This window comes from Halictus rubicundus, chromosome 8 (genome assembly GCF_050948215.1).
Source record: "Halictus rubicundus isolate RS-2024b chromosome 8, iyHalRubi1_principal, whole genome shotgun sequence".
Lineage (NCBI taxonomy): Eukaryota > Metazoa > Arthropoda > Insecta > Hymenoptera > Halictidae > Halictus > Halictus rubicundus.
The window spans coordinates 1375669-1396903 of NC_135156.1; the positions used below are offsets into that span (position 1 = coordinate 1375669).

Sequence of the window (21235 nt, forward strand, 5' to 3'; positions counted from 1 at the left end):
TAATTCTTATTAAAATTTTATTAACGTGAACACACCATTCAATTCCCAGTATTCTTCGATTATCTATACATATATCTAGCTACGATGATTCTTGTGTGCGAAAACAAATGCCGTAAGCAACAGTTGCCACGAACAAGCACTACCGCATTCATCGAGCTCGACACTTTTCAGATTTGTCGGTCCCATAGACAGATTTTGTTGGCGGAAATGTTTCGCATGATATTTTTTAGTACAACCTGGCTATACAGTGAATCCGGGATATACGTCACCGAGGCTTCTAAGTTAGCAGTCGCGGAATTATCCTCACTACCGCGCAATATATACCCAGTAAGGAACCAAGAAGCTGCCGCTGCCGGCGAGGAGTGTAACATAACACGGGTCGGGTATATCGGTGTGAGACCAGGAAACCACACTAATCCAATAAGAAAACTTCTTTGTTTTCCATTATTTTTATATGGGACTTTGACCAACATATTCGTGGCATTTTTCGAATGAAAATGATATCAGATATGATATAATTCCGGTGATATTTACTTGTGTAAAGAACAATAAAAGTTACTTCCCATTACAATTATATTACCGGAAAATTAGTGTAAATATGATCCGAATTGTATCGTGTGTGGTATCGTTTTAATGAGAAAAATTCAACAAATATATTGATGAAAGTCTCGTAAAAAAATAATTCATAATAAAAAGTTTGAGTTTTGATTTAAAGGCCTGAGCTCACGCCAGTCTTTCGTCTTTTCCGAATACTCGACTTTCCGCGTCTCTTTCTTTCTGAAACATCAATCGTTCATTACACAAGTAAATATCATTGGAATCATATCATATTTGGTTTCCTTTTAATCAGAAAAATGCCACGAATATGTTGGTGAAAATCCCATAAAAAATAATGAAAAACAAAGAAGTTTTCGAACTTCGCTGTTCTTTGAAATGTTCATTTCTTTGCATTTGCTGTCATGCCCATGTGCAAAAAGCAACACGATTCTCAAAGTCGTTACCATGAAATATGGTGTCATGGGCATAACAGTAAATACAAAGAAATGAACATTTCTTTTATGACGTTCTCTTTACTGACGAAGCTAGTTTTTCTAACCATGGACACCTGAATACACATAACATGCATTATTGGTACACTGAAAACCCGAAATGGCTGCGACAAGTTGTAGTGTAAATGTATGGTGTGGAATCGTTGGTAATAACATATGAATTTTTCGTACTCATGGTCACGAGAAGGTCATAATATTACAGGTCGTTGGATTCGTCTTGACCTCGGCTATCGTATAACGATAATAAAAACATATTATTCCATTAAAAAAAAACTTCGATGACCTTGCAATTTCAAAAATTATAACCTTGAACAAATTGTTTTGCCCATCATAATATTTGCTCCTTTGAATCAACTAGTGTTTTCCTCTGAAATTTTCTTCGAATATGAAAAACAAGCGAGATATTTTAGATGGTAGAGTTAAGGTGGTTACACCTTGTATAATACGGCAACATTGCACTTTTAAAGCTGACAACGCTGTAAAATCTTGCTTCCTCAGACACACGCCGTTGTGTTGTAACATCATGTAGTTCGCTAGCTGACTGATCCATTTCGATAGAGTCCGCTATCGTACCAGAGCATTTTCTACAGAGTCGGTAATTCAGAACCGTGGATAGAAAAATGCATTGCATGCAATGTCTGTATTAATCTTAAGTCTGTGTTAAATGTTATGTTGGCATGGTAGAAAATTACGATAAAATGATAAACTCTTTTTCAAGTCGCCGAAAATCATTTTGGCAAACATATTTTTAATACAAAATGAAGCTACGTGTAAAATTTGAGCTTAGTCCGACTTGATCGATTTTCGGAATTTTAGCCGATAACTATGTTAATCGAAATATTTATCATAACGCGTTAGTATTTTCGACGGAATGACCATCAACGAAAGAATCTGACTAGTATAATATTTTATCGGATAGAATAAAGTGGCCCGCCAGTGGACAGAAATTCATTGATATATGTAAACAATGTGTATGTATCTTACTCGTGTAACTTACTCGTGTAACTTACTCAACCTTACAGATTTTAGAAAGATGTTCTACGCCTGTCTTTCTGTTGGATAAAAATTTTGACCATCCCTGTTATCGAAATCTTCCATTCTTTATCGTTGGTATTGAATAATCAACAGAATGCATAATATGATCGGTGACTTTAATGATTTTTCATGTCAGAGTCACTTCCGCTCTCACACCTCTCACATTTCGTAGGTTCCTTTTTTCTTTTTTGATCTTTATTTGTAACGAGGCGCGAGCCATCGCTGATGAATGAACTACATACCAGTATGCATACTAGACCGTTACGATTAATGTAAATATATTGTCGGATATATCAGAAATCGGTATTTGTTTTTTCGTAGTACATTTGTGGTTGGCGAGCCAATTTAATAGTTTACGAAATTACTTGACTCGGATATCAAGCAACACATTAAGTCCTTGTATTATATGGTAAAAATTAAGATCGAAATTCAACATACGCAACCTTTTTTATGGTATGTAGCGCGAAACGCTATTATACTTCGATGCAATTCATTTCCATGTCTCTAGCGGATAAGCATCTGTAACGAGCTATTTAATTAATTCTATAATAAAGTACCGGTAATACAGTCTAACGTACAACTAAAGGATAACGAATATGCGATTCTATTGTAGAAATTATGATGTATAAATACTCAGCAGTGAAAACCTACACAGAATAAATGACGGTGGAGAGGAAAAGAAAATGATTTTGTGTATTACTACAAAATAAATAATTTTAAACGCTACACAGTCATGAAAAACGATAGAGTGGCTATCAGAATATCGGCACTAAGAGCGTATTAAGTAGCGACTCAATATTATTGGAAGACAAAGACGGAGAGTAACAGAATATAGATATTTTTTAACTGAACGGTCCTTTTGTATATTACTGAAACATTATAAAATAACTAGTTCTCCTTTATACAAAAAAAAATGCAATCATAAGACTACCTTAACATTTCTTTCCTCAACCATTCGGAAAAGGAGGAGTTCCGCAGTATTTCAGTGATTTAAGATCGAAACTTTTGTTCTGTAAAAAAAACGCTACAGAATAGTTATAAGGTTTGCGCCGCTTGTTTAGTTTCAAATAATGAATTATTCATTGTTACTCTACGAAAAAAACAAAATAACATAATATTGCACGAATCAAGAATACACGCATACAAATGTTACTTTTACCAGATTAAAGATCAATTTACAATTGAACAACAGTAAATAATCGGCTAACAGTTAAAGGGCTATACTCGTTGATCCTAGTGAAGAAATTAGACACATCCATAAGTCGTTGTTAACGAGCGTACGGATACGAGACTTGATTACGCGAACCTACGCTTGAATGCTAGACGCACGCCAGGGAACATATTTCGAAGATCATTCAACCCGTCGCACGAAGCGAACAGTAGTACAGTTCACTGTCTTACGTCCTGTATACACCTATTGTTCGAACCAAAACCAAAACGCATCCGCTTCCAATGCGTAGGCCACCCTTCTATTGAACTCTATTGTGTTCTATTGCTAATTCCTAATTATTTCCAGACTTTCCAGGCTGTACCGAGCGATTTCTGTGACGATCGTCCTAGAATAAGATTGTCCTCAGATAAAACATTACAGCTCAATCAATACTATCAAGAGTTCTTCCTTAGATTCAATATTTCAGACAGCTGATAATAGTGCTCCGCTCACAAATCTAACACGAACGTTATCAGTGATAATTCAAAAAAATTAATTTCAAATAAGTCGGTACACTATGCGTAAATTCATCGAGGTCTGATCGATCACGGGCACTAACAGCCATTAAATGAGGCCCTAAGGCATTGTAGAATAAAAGAATTCACGCTCAGGAAGAATTCAAAAATTTACGACAGGAAGAATTTTCCGTCGAAAGGGCGATGCAAAGATTAGTTTTGTCGGCGAATTTCTCGATTCCAACAGAGCCCTCGGCCAATTCGAAAAGTTTTAAATGTTAACGGGAAAAGATGTGGAGGTAGAATTTGACATTGTAGTCTTAGGCCAGTGCCGGGCACGTTTGCCTCAATTGAGGCAAAACCGTTCCCACCGCAGCGCCCGCTGTCTTCTTTCAGTAAGTGCCGTTACCATAGCAAAAGGGCGACTGAGGATCTAATTAGTAATGAACAAAATCTTCTAGTATTACAATAATTGAAAATAAAATTTACAATTTTCTTAGAAACTTTATTTTGCTACTTTTGAAGAAGCTATTATTTTATCCATAGAAGGCAGAATTATTGTAGGAATAGTTGGAAATTATATCACAGACACGATGGAGACTACCATAAGAGTTGTTCTCATAAAACGATTTTATAAAGATCGAGGGAAAGTTCTATGTATATTTTGCACCAATCGTAAACCGATATGTAGCGGAGATTTACAAATGCATAACTATATATTTGATTTAAGTTCGAAACAGAAGATAACTTCCCTCTGGTACAGATGACACGACAACTTTTGAATCTACTAACCCTAAATTGAACATTTAAGTAAAGAATTTGTAGGCTAATATTGAGTCGCTGCGGAGGACTTGAATGTTATGCTCTTTCAGATTACGAAATCTACACGAACCTCTAAATGAATACCTGAGGTCAACTATTAGATAACATTATACCTATAAATGCCGTCTACTATTTTGTTATCTATTAGGTTATATATTGATGTACTCTTGTCGAATTAAGAACGACATTCTAAGCAACACCCTTAAAAGCAACCTTGGGATAACGCATAATTTCATAAAAAGTGGCGCCACAATGCATTAGCTAACTACCTGCAACGTGGTTTTGGAAATCTTTTTATGTATATATACATTTAATCACGAAATTGTAAATATTTAATTATTTAGTTTCTCTACTACTGAAAATTCCTTCTCTTTCTAAATTAACCATAATAAAACTGTATAGCAAAGCACCTACCGATAACTAATTAAAAACTAACACTACATAACTTTCTATCATCTCAAAAATACCAATTCTTTAACCACTCTTGCGTTTGTATACGCGAAGTGCTCGAAACACAACATAATTGAGAGAAAACATTAACAATTAGTATATAGCAGTTTGTAGTAGCTTCAAAGGCTTCTTTGAGAAGTTCTCATATTTTATGACAATTATTAAATTAACATAAAACAATGTCACATAACCAACATAAAATTACGTTACGCGCTGAATTACTTTATTCGTATAAAATGCAGCACTTTGCAATGTACATATATATATAAATTTTAGTCTTTCACATACTGATTTCAATGATAAAAAATTGGTGTGTATATATACATATGTATATAATAATATGGAGTGTTTATTTATAATTGTTTGGAATAATATTTAAACTATGTTTCAATATTTAACGAAATAAGTAATGAATTTCATAAATTTAATTGTTAATCATAACTTAAAAAAACGAATACAACTGATTTAATAATTCTAGTGCAGCTCATAATGTAATTACTAAGGACTAAACGTGGTCTGGCACCACAAAATAATCACAATTGTAATTCTTTCCTCGCGAACCACAAACATTTTACGTTGGTAGCACAAGACTATCTCGCGACATAGTTCCGATGATCGTTTTGTCATTCAACATTTCGCCTAGCTACGTATATACAGGACTAGAGTCTTACTTTATATTCTGTGTGCCTGTTCGCGTTCCAATGTTTGCGTTACCAGTCTAACTTAACGCTGTATTTCAGTTGGACAATTGTAAGAACATAAACATTTGTATTTTCACGAAAAATTGCAAAAACACTAAACGCGTGTGTTGTACAATAAATCGTAATTGTTGTTCGCTGACCGAAAACAATTGTAGTTACAGCATAATTAGACATTTTAATTGTAAATAATAGAGAATTGTTATATATAAATAACGATTCAACCGCGTGCATATTTGGAATAAGTTGCATACATATTGTGTTTGTCCAGTACTTATCGTTCACAGAAAATTTTATTTATGTCTTACTTAATGAAACAAGTATAGTGACTTCTTAAAGCTCGCGAGTTATAAAGATTCGTGCTAATCGAGTATCAATCCAGATTAACATCTGGATCGATATTTTGAATGAACACTTTTAAATGTAAGTTCTGACCCTTTGGAAGAATTACTTCAATGTTTTGTTAGTGGTGCAACAAGCTTTATCAAAGGTCAAATGGCATACTGGTATAATGTCATAAGTTAACAAATGTGTTAATTTTAAAAAAATTATACATATTACAGTCAGAAACCTCGACAGTGACAACTAGACTGCAGGTATTCATGCATTCATAGCATATTTGCCGTTACGAAATTTAATGAGATACGTATAACATAGTAAAATAAAATTTCTTATAATTACAGTTTCTATACTGTTTCGAATATATTGAAATTTTTCACAAGAAAAAAGAATGATCTATGGATCTATATAGATGATATGGATCTATATTCTTTGAGCACAAACCAATTCGAAATTATTTTAACTCTATCTCATCGCTAACATATTGTTAAGTTTGTTTATAGTTGCAAAATAAATCCATAGTATAATGACATATATGCAAGTCATACTTTTTGTTACAACTGTCTTCCATATACTATTATTAACATTGAGGAAATAACTCGCTTTTCAAATATGTTATCGGTAAATCTAATCGATAAATGGATCACAGGTGAAACGCAGTCGTTAATGCAATGTCGCAGTTATGTCGGTAATATCCACTAGTATAGGGATGGGCACTTTTGCCTCAATTGAGGCAAAACCGTCCCCACCATAGTGCCCACTCTCCCATTCTAATAAGCGCCGTTACCGTGGGGCGACGAAGACGCAAGACAGTAGCGAACGCAGCGAAAGCGCGCGATGCATAAAAGAGAGGTGGTGGGAGAACGAAGCGTTTGAGGGGCCCCTACCGTGCCCATCACTGCACTAGTAGGTAGTTCCAGTAATTATCGTATGATACAAGAGGCATTATTAAACATATGTACCATGAATTCTAATACTTATCGTACTAGAATCATCGGATACACACGCACACACACACACATTGCATTATTAAGTTTAACGGTGATTACGCTATTCCGTTCTGACTGCGTCAATAGTCAATTTGAGGAGATTCTTAACTTTAAATGTCACTATACTTGTTTGATCAATGACATCATCAACCGAAATGAATTGAAACAAGACAACGAAGTACAGAACACAATTTAACATTACGTGGTCACCGAGCAGGCAATGAATTCTGAGCATTATATGTGTTGCCTTAAGTCTAGAATCTTAAAGACTATGTCTAATTCACGGCCACGGTAATCGGCATGGTTAATTTGGAGTTTCATTTTCGTACATCGATCGAGTACTATTTCTTGGAACATCGATTTACAATGAATCCTGAGAGTCTTATTTTCTTTACTGATCCCACTTCGACAATAGTTTGTTTAAATATTGTGAGTAAAGATCGTAGCTAGGTCTGATCAGAGACTGGAATTTGTTAAATCCTCTAACGTGATCAACAAAAAAGAAACGAATCGTCCGCTTTCTTGAGAAATGCTTCCTTCGATTTTGAAGTTTTACCGATGTTTTATGCATGATTTATACAGGGTGTTTCAACTGTTTGATTAGACCTCGCGATGAAAAAATCTAGATGGACATGGATTTTCACGTTAATCGTTTTTACAAGTTTTGCCAGTCATTTTGCGAATAAATTTATTCTATTAATGATTATTTTTCGTTTTTAAATACTCTGTACGGAAGCAACAGTTGTAATGGGCAGCCGAACGTCACCTGTCACTCCCCTCATTTTACTACAATATCCCCTAAGAATGATTTTCGCGTGAATATTCGTAATTGAACTATCCTTAAACGTTAAAATATTATTGTACCAATTTCAATGCATGAAATTCTTTCTTCGCTGTCGCCATAAAGTTCGATTATTCTAAGAAAATTATGATTGCGCTCTGTAAAATCGATAGTACGGAGCAATAACAATGGAATGAGGTTTATAAATGTACACATAATCAAATAGCAGTCGATGTTTCCGTGAATGCACAGGCATAGATCCTTAGCTTTTTTCATATTTTCCTTTAGTTATCTTTATCAAGTTTCCTATTGTTCTTCACATTAAATGGAAAGAATCTTTCAACGTAGAATCCAGCGTTCTCTTCGCAACTCGTTTACATAATTCTTCGGAGTACATTGATTGTCGTGTCTAAGATTCTGGTGTGGAACATTGAACGCATTTAGGGATATCGACATTCGTCGTTTTACGGCGATGATAATTAAAAGGATAATACGGTGATATCTTTAAAACCGCTTGAATTGAATGGAGAAATCTGCTTTATCTGCCTGTTGGGCTGAAGTTTCGAAAATCGGTCAAATCGGATTGAGCTCAAATTTTACACATAGCCTCATTTTGCATTAAAAACATATTTTCCAAAAGGATTTCTGGCGACTCGAAAAAAATTTGTTGTCCTATTAGTATCATTCTTTACCTTACCGACGAATTTTGGTTAGGTCTGGGTTAGGTTTGAAGTGGGGGCAGATACAGGGGGAGGGGCTCCATCCTAAAACAAGTGTTCCGTCAATTAAAAAGGGCAGAATTCACTGTAGCGAGTGTTCAGTTAGGAAATAATATTAGTACGATAAAAAATTTTTTTCGAGTCGTCAAAAATCCTTTTAGGAAACATGTTTTTAATGCAAAATGAACCTATTTACTGAATTTCAGCTCAATCGGATTTGCCCGATTTTTGGAACTTTAGCCGCTTGTTGTTCGACGGTCTGATGAATATTTTATAATGGATTCGATAAAAGAATTAACTTAAAAATCATGTTATCCATTCAGTATTTTGAGGATTCTTCTTGCCCTGTTCAATGTTAAACATAGTGTAACGATCCGTATGGGTCATCAAATTTGAGGACGTGATTACACTATATTTTCGTTAGTTTTATATTCGCTTGCCATTGGCAGTGAAATACTTTACTACTAAAACTAGTGAACATGAAAAAATTACAGAAATTAGCATTACTATATCCAATATACATTTACTTGTAAGGAACATCATTACCGTCTATAATACAGAAACATTGGATAGAATGCAAAATGTAGTCATACTTTATTTATCTTTACTTGAATTTCATCTTTACTTAAATAAGTTTTAGAAAGAGATGTTTCGAAGTATTACTTCTTTCAAGTAAGGATCACCCACAAAAAATATTTCGTGATCCATCATTAATTCAAGTATTATCTAAATCGTATTAAATAATATACACTTGTTTGTGTTAAAATTTTTGGTGCTGAACATCTGAGTGCTGAACTAATGAGAATGTTATTTACAACGCGAAATTATATCATGAGTCATCGGTGACTCACCAAACATTAGGAGCCTGCTGTATAATCACATTAGTACTTTTATAATTATTATCAATAGGAAAAAAGATTTAATGAAATAAGAAGTAATTGAGTAACAACTCGTTCGTGTTCGTAATTCACAATAGCTCAGTAAGTCACATTATGTGATTAAAAAATAAATTAAGAGAAATTAAAGTTACAATCCTAAGCTATAAACTTAATTAAAACTATTACACCCGTCAATATTCATGAATTATATACAATAAAATACTAATATTTACGCGTATGAATTGTAGTAATTTTCACCTGATCACTAGTTATAGTCATTTTACGAGTATCAATCACTGATTGTAGCATAGGTCTGTTGCTTTTTCATAGATTCGTGATAAATAGTACAGCATTTGAATGACTGAATCCTTATGGGAATGCAAAAATTTATCGATGGTACAACGCTGTAATGTACAATAACGGTACAAAGTTGATCAGCAGCAAACAATTACCCTCGCAATAGGTAAACTTAATATTATTAAAATCTGTTTTCTCGTTAGCAACGATTCTTGTTTTATCAATTTCAACATCGAAGGAATTTTATGAGCCCTACGATGGATACTTTTCTTATTTTAATGGTTTAAGTTTCAATATTGAAGTACAAATAAACACGAAGATTTCAATTATTCGAAGTCATAATGTTGTCATATAATGCACGTCGTTCTTATTTAACTGCAATCGTTTGCACATTTGCAATTTAACCTGTACGGTCAGAAATTAAACAAGTATTTACATTTTACATCAGTAATTCTATTACAAGAGTTGATTCTAAAGGAAAGCTCTATTAAACTTCATGAAAATATATATTCCATTTCATGTCGTATATTTACGTAGATTATAAATGTATAAACATCCGTAGTCTACTGATAAAGGCGCAAGTTCACGACACGCGGTAGAAATGTGTTTGTGTCATAAATCTTTCGCGTGGTTGCAGTTCTCCATTCAAATCCAATCGTCAAGATTCACAGTCTTGTTCTCAAGACTAGCGTCTTTAAGCGTCGACGAACTTTTGCGAGGCCAGCTCCGTACAAATCTGGGCCAACTATTAATATCGCCCAGGATGATGGCAAAACGTAATTGGTTTCTTAAACCAGGACACTCGAAAATCAGTTCGAAAATGTCACAAACGCTTATTTTTCACCGACGCAAAATTAGTTTAAGATTCGCAATCCGGCAAATCAAAATTATTCTTTCGCAATGAGGATTTATTTCGGTTTGCGTACTGTATATTTGCCAATAGTATCGAACAATCTGAATTCACTATTTACTGATGAGAGAAAGATCTACATCAATTTTTACATATAAAAAAACGCACATAGATTCGTAGGTTATAATTCCATGCATTTTCTCATACACATTTTAATCAAAATACTATTTATTATCATTCGTTTCAATAGTAAATAGAACTGAAGAAACAGAGGATATTTCGTCATGATAATGGTGTTTCGAACGGTTACTTATTTCCTATTAACCTAAGAAAAGTGATCTTGAAGTTATGATCAATTATATACATTACTTATTACATATATACATAGATCACACATAAATATGAAATGCCCTCCCATGGAGACTCAATTTAAAAATATTTGCTGAACATATTCCAAAAAAACATGTTTAAAGCGTAGGAGTATGTTGAAAAAATATCAAGTTAGTCTTTATTATTTCCAGTTGGAAGAAAAATTTAATGAATGCTTAACACGGAAAGTATTAACACTCGCGGGTCGGTTCTACCAGCTCACTAAAACTGTGTGTCGATAAAGGAAAGTTGCGAATAAAATGTGAAGAATCGATATCGTTCAGAGTCGCCAGATCAAGACGTTTCCCTAATCCGTGTCTCGTTTCCGTTTCTCTAATTTCCTCTTCTACCGCGCTATTCCCCACGCTTCCGCTGCGGCCAGCTACGTGACGCGTTCCATCTCTCTCGTGCATACTCCGGTACTGGCAGAGAGGAGGTAACTTTTTCCCCGCAATTTTGTGGCGATACTGGTATCGATTGATGTCACAGCGCTTGTTTTGACGTTTTAAATTTTTGAGCTCACGCTTGATATTTGCGAGTTGAAATGTTTGCCAGCGTTGAGAATGACAACAACCGTCTCGAACATAACGGAAAAAGTAAGTATTATACACGGTAAAACAAAGTGGCCATGAGTGGACATTCAGTGTTAGAATGTTAGTAATTAAAAAAATGTCTTTTATAAGCGTACGTTCGCATGAGTTTAATAGACCTGTTTCTATTCTTTCCTAGTTTTTACAAAATTACAAACTCTCATAATGAATGAATTCTAGAATATTGTTCGACACAGGGGCAACAACTACGAATACTTTGACATCAAAACCGATGGTATCATCCTGAAATGTTCTTTCGGAAAAAATATGTCTTGCAGATATCTTCGCCGATATTTCCAATATAAAGATCGCGGCATGCTGTCTCATCCTTCACCTTCACTCGATGATGGTAAACAAACTATCAGTCGAAATAAAGAAAAAATTCTATGAGATGACACGGACTAGTCGAGGGTCTAATTGTAAGGCAATTATTTGACAAATTGTCCTTGTCGTGAATTATACACTAATTTGGGTATTTCGAAGCAGAGTCGATAATTGAATCTCTGTCACTATCAATAATGAGTTAACAGACCGTTGACCTCTCTACTCCGTTTAATCCTGATCTTACAGTCACTGGCTATGATATCACCTAACCCGAGGTCTGGTTGCCAATATCGCATACAATTATCCGTCACTGAAACTCGAACCAGACTGTGTGGGTTTCTTAAGAACTAGTTTTTCTTGGCAAGTATGCCATGACTGTTTCCTTTAAAAACTGAAGAATCGATTGCCCGATAAAAATTGTTCGAACCCTTCGTTTTCGTCAAGCAACCGATGTCTTTCCCATGGTTAAATTGATGGGGGTTCTTTATCGCAACGATGCACAAATCCATGTTGCTGTTGGGGTCATCCACTCGAGTGCTCGGGAAGCAATATGCTAACCGATTTACGATTCGCTGATCCGTTGGTAATCACGCTGGTTGCCGCGAGTGCTGATGGAGGTCGATGTGATGGCGCGACCACACGTACTTCCGGTCTAGGGGACGCTTCCCTCAACGGGCTGCCTACGTTTGCTAGGTCCTCTCCGTTCGCCAATACGGAAGCTCTGAAATTTCAAATATTCGATTACACAATAGTTACAAGTGCTTATAAAAGGTGTTATTAATTAAATTTTTCAATATCTTCGTCTTATCTCATTATTTACAGTTTAAAACAATTAATTTAAACTGCTTACTAAAACTATACATGTTCTGTAATATGGTTAAAAATTTTTTTAGAAGACGAAAATCAAGAATCACGACTTTGCTCTAACGACTTCGTTATTAACGATTAAATAGGATGTAATCTAATCTAATCCGCCAACAGTGTCGCGTTTAGTCGCGTTTAACCTTAGGGTTAGCAAGAGCGCAGACAATACGTAGTATTCTTGCCTCGGCCGGGGCAAGGTTCCTTCGGGATACCGGCCCTGAGCGGGGCACGAAGACTCCGGGAGCTGTGGGTGGACCGAGCTGGAGCTCCAGGGATGGGGACAACGGGCGGGTCCCTCCGCCCGGGGTCTTGTAGCGTAGGCAATTTGGGAGGTTAACCCCTCCCCCGGGGTATGATGATAGATGGAAGGTGTCCTGTTGAGTACTCGCGTGATCCAGGCACCTCCCCCTTTAGCTCAGGTGGGCGTGGGTTTTTTATTGGGTAGCCTTTTGGGGATTTTCTCCAGGGGTAGTCCCACATAACCTCGGCTCTCCCCAGGGTGTCGGGGTATGCGAAAAGCATTTTCCCCACGGAAAAAAGACAATATGTAGTGTGGGGCGGAGAGGGTTCCGCGCGGGGGGTTCCCCGCGTCGCACTGTGCCCCCACCTGGGGGGAGGGGGGGTGGCAGATTCGGGGGCTCGGGGTGTGAGCTGACCACGGCCTCCAGGGGAGAGCATAGCTCTCCCCGAGTTGGGTCAGCACCCCCCGGGAGAAATCTCGGTGTGGGGGGATGTTGGTCCGTCTCTCCCCTATAAGGGGAGGGGGATTCGTGGGGGGTTGGGTGGCAAGGGGCGTACCGGATCGCGCTTCCGACGACCCTTTCTTATCGGTGGGCGCGTCTTCTTACCTTTCCCAGGGCTGGTTCCTTCGGAACACCAGCTCCGAGCGAGGCACGAAGACACCGGGAGCTGTGGGTGGACCGAGCTGGGGCTCGGGAAGCCCAATCCGAAGGCTCCAGGTGGGCGTGAATTTTTTAGTGGGTAGTCTCCGGAGACACTCCCCCGGGGATAGTCCCACATAACCCCGGCTTCCCGCAGGGAAGCACTGCTACTGGTCGACTTTAATCGTGAATACCTTAATAATAAAGTCGTCAAAGCAAAATCGATATTCTTCATCTTCCTCTTACGATTGGCTTGTAGAATTGCTCCTTAAAATATTTGATACAACAAGACGAACAACCTACATAGTACTATTTGTGTAATTCATATGTATGAATCAAAGACACAAATCTGTAATTATACAAAGACAGCTGCATCGTTTATATATAGTTCATCATAATAATAATAGTGTCCCTTTATATCGTAACAAGTTTAAAAAATGAGAAATAAGTATTTTTTGTTTACATAAACAGCTTAACATCTCAAAAATATGTTTCTCTTTCTTTTTCACTCGCTACCCTCTTCTACGTCGTTAGATCGAACCATTACTGATGTCCCGTTTAGCTATCGCCCGTACGGGCAGAGAATTTGGTTCCCTGGGCATACGTGACTTGGCGGTCAATGAATCACGCCTCCTTTCGATGGTTCAGTCTATGACAATATTCTTCCCCCTAACGTCACATTGTCTTCAGATATGCCCGCGGCCATCGGCGTCCGCCCTTGTCACCGCAAGACTTGCTGAACAGGACTGCTTTCCTGTATGTAGTTTTCAATGATTACCACTTTTAATCGAGTCATTCTTACATTAATGCATAACATTGACATTCGACAAATAGATGGACTACAGCAAGCAACTGAAATGTCGGTTTGATTAAAATTTGTCTCACGTGTATTACAATAAGCTATGCATGCGTATGACGAATTTTCCGCTTTTCATTGTGCTGTTACGTACGGCCCTGGAAGACACGTTGCTGAATAATCAGTCTTACAACAGCTGGGTCAGGCAGAGGTGGCTCAATGCCCCCCGCAACCCCATGTTGACCGATGAGGAATTCCATGACCCATGAAATTCGGTACCCTACCCACTGTCGATCGCGAAGTATAAAATACACACGCGACCACAACTGGGCCGCTTTTCTGTCGAGTCGAGCCGCCTTGTAACATCAACTATAAGAAAACAAATACACGTGTCCGCCCGAAAGTCTCGATCTTTGTCCGTAACCTACCAAGCCTCCCATCCGGATCCCGGACCATCCTCTCGCCTGCAAGGCCGTGGCATAGCTAATTTTCCGTTAATATAATTGTAATGGGAAGTAACTTTAACCGTTCATTTGGTATCATTTTCATTAGAAAAATGCCACGAACATGCTGATGAAAGTTCACGGGGTATACAGCAGTGGGGATAGTTTTAGGACTTTCATAGGCTACATATTTGGGACATACATATACGAAGAAAAGACTGCATTTCCTTACTTAGAGATCAAAGAAATTTTCAGGTTCCACTTTATCAAGAGTGAAGGTCTTGTAAAGAGAACTACGTTTCGAAAAACCCTCTAAAACAGGGCTGCTTAACTGGTAGCTCGTAAGCCACTTGTGACTCTTTCCCCTACATCCCTCCTTCGACAAGAAACCCCCACTGCGTACGATGTATACCAACAAGCTAGGCAGTTGCAGGAGAAGAAGAGTCGTAACTGTATCTCATTCTGCCGCGCTCCGTTTCACTCACGTTCCTCTCTACGCGATGGACGTTGCTGGAGGGAATTGGACGCAACGAAGAAAGCGAACGAAACAAAACGCGGAAAAATGAGACAACAAGATTTCTCGGCATTTGTTTATAATTTTGTTTCCAATCGATTTTGCCAATGGAGTGGGTATTGAGGAATTTCTGAGGAGCGAATTTCGCAGAAGAAAAACAAAACTATATATTCTTTTTACTTCTTCTTTTGTGTGGATAAGCACAAATATGTTGTGCGATCCAAACAAATGCTGCAAAACAACTAACATTGCTACGGTTTCTTTCAGTATCCCCGACGCTACCTACATCAGTACTGGGCATATTTTCCTCAAGTGATGCAAAACTCCTTCTATCGTGTACTGTGTACATGACGCCCCCACCCCCACCCCAGTCAAGCGTTGGCACTGTCTTTATGGTCCGTGGGTGGAATTTGTGACGTCACGTGTGGGTCATGCCATGCCAAATCGATCATTTTTTGACATCATCGGCGATTTTGTTCTAAATGAAACATGTTATAGTCTATGTGAAATTAGGGGGGGGGGGGGTTTAAGTCATCATTTTTCCGGTTCAGAATTTGACAGGCCTTCGAGGTTTGCAATTTTTGCTCTTTTGGCGAAAATGGGCTTCATTTACGAATTTTTATCTCAGGTACTATTTGTCTTGCAGCGGCCATCGGCACGTACAATAAAACAGTTGGCGTGCAAATGGTCGGATCGGTTTATGAAGCGAGCGTCAGCGGAGCTATTTTTGAGAAAGCCGTTTTCAGCACGCACAATTAGAATGTTTTAGGTAACGCATGTTTCGTCCTTGAGAAATCTTTCGTTTCCGGCCTCAATAGCAAATGTTCGCATCATAAACACCCGAGTTTCTGAAGGGTCGCGCCGACCAAAGTCCGAAGGCCCACAGCTGGCCGCGGTATGCGCCTCGCAGACTCGAAGGAAAACCCGCCATTATCATAAAACCTCCATGGTCACATCTAGCATTCCCGAAAAAGTGTGCCTTGAGCGCAAGGAATGGTAGAGGAAATCAGGCCCAAGAAAAATACTTGATTGGACAGCGATTGTCATCGACGGTGTCTAATTAGCGAATTTTTCCGCAGAGGACACGCCCTGCGAAATTTTCCTGTACGGTAGCGGAAAACGCAGAGTTGAGTCCGAGTCGAGCACGAGTCGAGCACGAGTCGAGCCGTAGTCGAGCCGTAGTCTAGGCTGAGCAAGCACAATCTTTGTAAACTCAGAACCATAATAAAAACTTTCCAGCACAGGATAGAACGCGATGGGTGATTTAGTTTAGAATCCCCGTATCCCACAGTCTGAACGAGCTTTTTCTTTGTTTTGTTCAGAAAGTATTGGGCTATTGTAAAATAATTTTTACAACCTCGATAATTAATTTTATAATATCGAAAAACGTAAACAAATTCTTATTTTGCGTTTTTTTTTCGATGAGTGGCCAAGGTTTTTCAAATTTTGAAAAAAATTTTATCAGACTCCTTGAAATTTGCCCATCAAAATGAGCTCATCAAAAAGATGGAGACTTGAAAATTGACGTCACAATAAGCTGGCGAAGGACGCGGTGTACCTCCTTTTCAAGAAAGCGAGTCAAAACAAACGAAATTTCAAGGCATCTATGTGAAATAAACATACGATTAATTTATCAACAAGAAAGTGAAAGTGAAAGTCCGGGTCGTTGACTTGACCATACATCCCTTAGGTTGTCGCACACCTACTGTCCACCAACAGGTATGCAGTTCGTTGACCTGACCATACGTCCCTTAGTTTTCGGCTTTGCCGTATACCTGAAGTCAGCTGTGCAGTTCGTCTCCGAATGGCACAGTGACACACATTTGGAAGCAGCAAGCGTATTTACGGCTGAGCAAGCGAGTTTTAATTAAATAAATTCCTGCTCTTTCTCTTGTTCATCATCGCAGCGCGGCAACAACGCTTTTGCTCAATGGATCTTGCTGCCGAGCCAGACTCTCCCCGCTATCGCGCGCCCTTAACAAAGTTGAAGCGAACGTTTTTGTAAAAGAAAAGGATTTGAAACATTTTTGGGACACCCTGTATGCTAAACTTTAATCGACCATAAACAAACAAAGGTATTCAATTCGGGACTTCTTACCCACCGGATTTTTAGCCCTACTCTACCCTATGAACAATCATGTTATATTTCAGATACCTAGACAGGTAAATACGTATATACATTCAAACCAGACATAATTCTTTCATAAAATTTACATATTTTATTATTTTTCACAAGAAAAATTACCCACCTGTGTTGTGGAGGTGGCGTAGGCGTTCTTGATAAAGGGAAACTGGCGACTTCTCTTGTCACTGATAGCGAGCGAATCGATCCGAATGTTTGGTCCGGGGATAAATTAGCACCAACGCTTTGCACCATCCCGCTACTGAAACAGATAAATTGATTTATGTCAACTACTATACATGCAATGTGAAATGCCAAAAATTATGCTTTCTCTAATTTTTATTGGTTACTACAAGTAAATAAAATGAAGCTGTACAACGATCGTTCATAATTTCATCTTTACAATAAAATTGCTATTTCACAATAGTTGTCGGTATTTTGATTTTGAGTTGTATTTATATTTTATAATGTCAAGGTTATGTTAGTAATATTTCAAAAACAGACATACACTCCTCAGAAAAATTAAAGGGGCACCTCTGCAAACCCGAGAAATTGGGTCAATTTGAAGTGATCATAACTCCGGCAAAAATTGTTGTATCGATATCGTTAAAAACCGTTTGAAAGCTTGAAGTCTCCACTTTCAGATGCTTTTTCAAATTTTCCGCTACATTGTTTTTTACCATAGTTACAGCGTTATAAATAAGACTTTGATAGATACAACAAATTTTGTTCAACTTTCAGACATCACATGGGGACAAATAAATTTTTTTGATAAATTGCGTTACCATCAATTGAAAGCGCCTGCTTACCTGTGCAAAAAACCTGGTTGTCGAACATAGTATGATTTCTTTTTGTTCGAGTTATGCAGCATTGAAGCAAAAATGGTCTTTTCAACTTTAACTGGCTCTAGAAAGCGAACAAATCATCGTAGAATTTTATGCGAAAAAGCAATAGAAAGAGCATTTCTTTCTCTTGAAGGCACTTCTTTTATTTTTTCAATTTAATTAACATTTCGATATTCATTCAACTCGCTACGCCTCGGCGACAAATGAGCTTAATATCATTGATTACGTAAGTAATCAATTATTTGCAAAGAATTTGTTTTGTCTTTAGTTCTGTACCGATCGTTCAAGAGGAAACACGAATTCTTTTACAGTTTTCGGTAAAGCAGCCTGTGTTCAAGATATTCTAAAAAGTATAATATTTTTTTATAACCCTGTAATAAAATGGCGGCGTCCGTACCTTCTGAGGATCATATTCGTCATTGCATACTTTTTCATTTTCATGCGGGATTTAATGCAACAGTAACAACAAAGAAAATTTGCGATGTTTATGGAGGTGTATTGATGGTCAACAAGTGTCAACGTTGGTTCAGAAGGTTTCAGAAGGTTTGCTGCTGGTGATTATGATCTCTTTGACAGGCCTCGAAGTGGACGACCAGTTGAATTTGATAATGACACCCTAAAATCTCTAGTGGAAGCTGATCCAAAATTAAGTATACAAGAATTATCGAGAATCCTTGGGTCCACATGGTCAACTATACAAAGGCGCCTACACGAAATGGGAAAGGCATATAGGCAAAGAATATGGGTACCGCATCAATTATCTGAGACCAACGAGAATATTCGTCGATCAATTTGCACTTCATTGCTATCCAGATTTCGTAGAGATCCATCTCTTAGCAGAATCGTTACCGGAGACGAAAAATGGATTCTTTATGATAACATAAAGCGTTCCAAGCAATGGCTTATTTCAAATCAAACCGCAATATCAACCCCTAAACCTAGCTTATCACTTAGGAAGGTGTTACTGTGCATTTGGTGAAGTCAGAACTACATTCACTTCTGTAGAAGATGTAAGGAGGCACCTTCAGTCATATTTTGCTTCACGGACCCTGGATTTCTATGATGGAGTCTAATGATGGAGATCTTCAGGTTATTGTGATGCAAAAAATAATTGTTACGTAATGTGCATGGTGCCAATGGACCAAATATCTGGCAAGAATATTTTTTCCGAAGGTCATTTTTTTCGGAGTTATCAAGGTCATCGATGTTTTTTTATACATAACTACATTTTTTTATTGCATTGTGTAACTGATCAAAAAATACCTTCAGATATGTATATTAACATGACCTTGAAATGACCTTGATCTTCGAAAATTAAAATTTTACCTAGAACTGATGTCTATCGAGATCGTAGGCTTTGACCAAGACTCTACAATCAAGAGAGTGAATGTAAATGAACATGTTTACTATCTCAATACTGATGATACCTAACGGTTTGAAATCCTTATCAGTTCCAATTTATCTATCAGTGTATCGACATACTGTATGAAATGAATTACTCAATGCAAGAGAAAGTTGATATAGTATTCATTTACAGTAAAGCTGTAATCATTGTTTAATGGAAGCAGTTCGAATGTACAAAGATAAATTTCCAGACCGTAATTTTCCATCACGTTGTACTTATGCAAATGTGATCAATAATTTCCGTGAAACTGGTAGTGTTGTGAAAAAACGTGTAAGAATGAGAACACTTGGGAACGAAAGAAGCAAAATAACTATTGTAGATAAAGTTAACGAAAATCCACATGTGAGTTTACGACAATTTAAGCGTGAAACTGGCATTTCTAAAACAAGCCTAATACGAATACTTCAAGAAAAAAAACTTCATCCCTATATTTATCGTTACACCAGGACCTTCATGGAACAGATTTTTTAAATTGTATGAATTAATCGTATGAGTGTAAACGTCTGGTGTGGCATTTTAAATAATCAAATAATTAGTCCTTATTTCATAAACGGTACATTAAACGGAGAAAAGTATGCAACATTCTTGCAAAATGAGCTATAAATGCTTGTATACGATGTACCGCTAGACATCCGTTTAAGAATTTGGTATCAGCATGACGGTTGTCAACCTCATTCGACACGCCTTGTCAAACAAATGTCGTACTGGAGTCGTAGGATGGCCACCGGGTTCACCAGACCTCACACGAATAGACATTTTTTGTGGGGAAAATTGAAACAAACAGTTTATAATGAACAACCAACTATACCAGAGGACATGAAGAACCGAATAATTAGAGCTCGTGCTGATATTAATTCTGAAACAATTGAAAGATCTGTACAGTCGGTCACTGCACGTTTCAGGAAATGTATCATCGTAGAAGGACACCATTTTGAACATCTCTGATAATAACTGAAGAGAAAGTGAATGTTGTTTTAACAGTTCACACATACACACATCTGCTGATCGATATGTTTAGTGTGATAAAAAATATTTTCTTTCGTTCACAGGTTTAGGACTCCTAGCCGAAGATATTCGACATCAGTTCTAGCTACAACTTTAATTTTCGAAGATCAATTATAAAAGTTATTATACTTATCTGAATGTATTTTTCGATCACTTACACGATGCAATAAAAAAATGTAGTTATGTATGAAAAAACACCGATAATAAAAAATATTCTTACCAGATATTTGGTCGATTGACACCATGCACATTACGTAACAAATATTCTTTGAATCACAATATCCTGAAGAGATAATTAGATGGCCTTATTTAAAAGGGCCACCCTATATAGGAATATGTAGATATATTGGGAAAGTAATATCACATCTTTTTATATTTTTCGATCTCTTTATTTTAAATGAATACGTATGGTTTATTTCTTTCTTAAAAGTTAATTCTTTGTTTAATGGAAAAGGTTTATTAAAAAAAATAATAAGCTAAATTAAGAAAGTGAAGTGATAATAAG

General features: G+C 37.2%; 1 protein-coding gene and 1 long non-coding RNA gene across 6 annotated transcripts in view; one reads left to right on the top strand and one right to left on the bottom strand.

Moving 5' to 3' along the window:
- LOC143356653 (uncharacterized) overlaps positions 1 to 21235 on the top strand; it is a 41566-nt gene that overhangs the window by 16216 nt on the left and 4115 nt on the right. The window lies entirely within an intron of this gene.
- Positions 10910 to 21235, bottom strand: part of LOC143356642 (uncharacterized) — a 281650-nt gene continuing 271324 nt past the window's right edge. For all 5 annotated transcript variants that reach the window (XM_076792507.1, XM_076792509.1, XM_076792510.1 and 2 more), the window contains 2 exons: positions 17603 to 17737; positions 10910 to 12576 (listed from right to left, as the gene is read on the bottom strand). In XM_076792507.1, the coding sequence (XP_076648622.1) occupies positions 12378 to 12576; positions 17603 to 17737 (334 nt within the window). In that variant the 3' untranslated portion in view covers positions 10910 to 12377. The remainder of the gene's footprint in view (positions 12577 to 17602; positions 17738 to 21235) is intronic.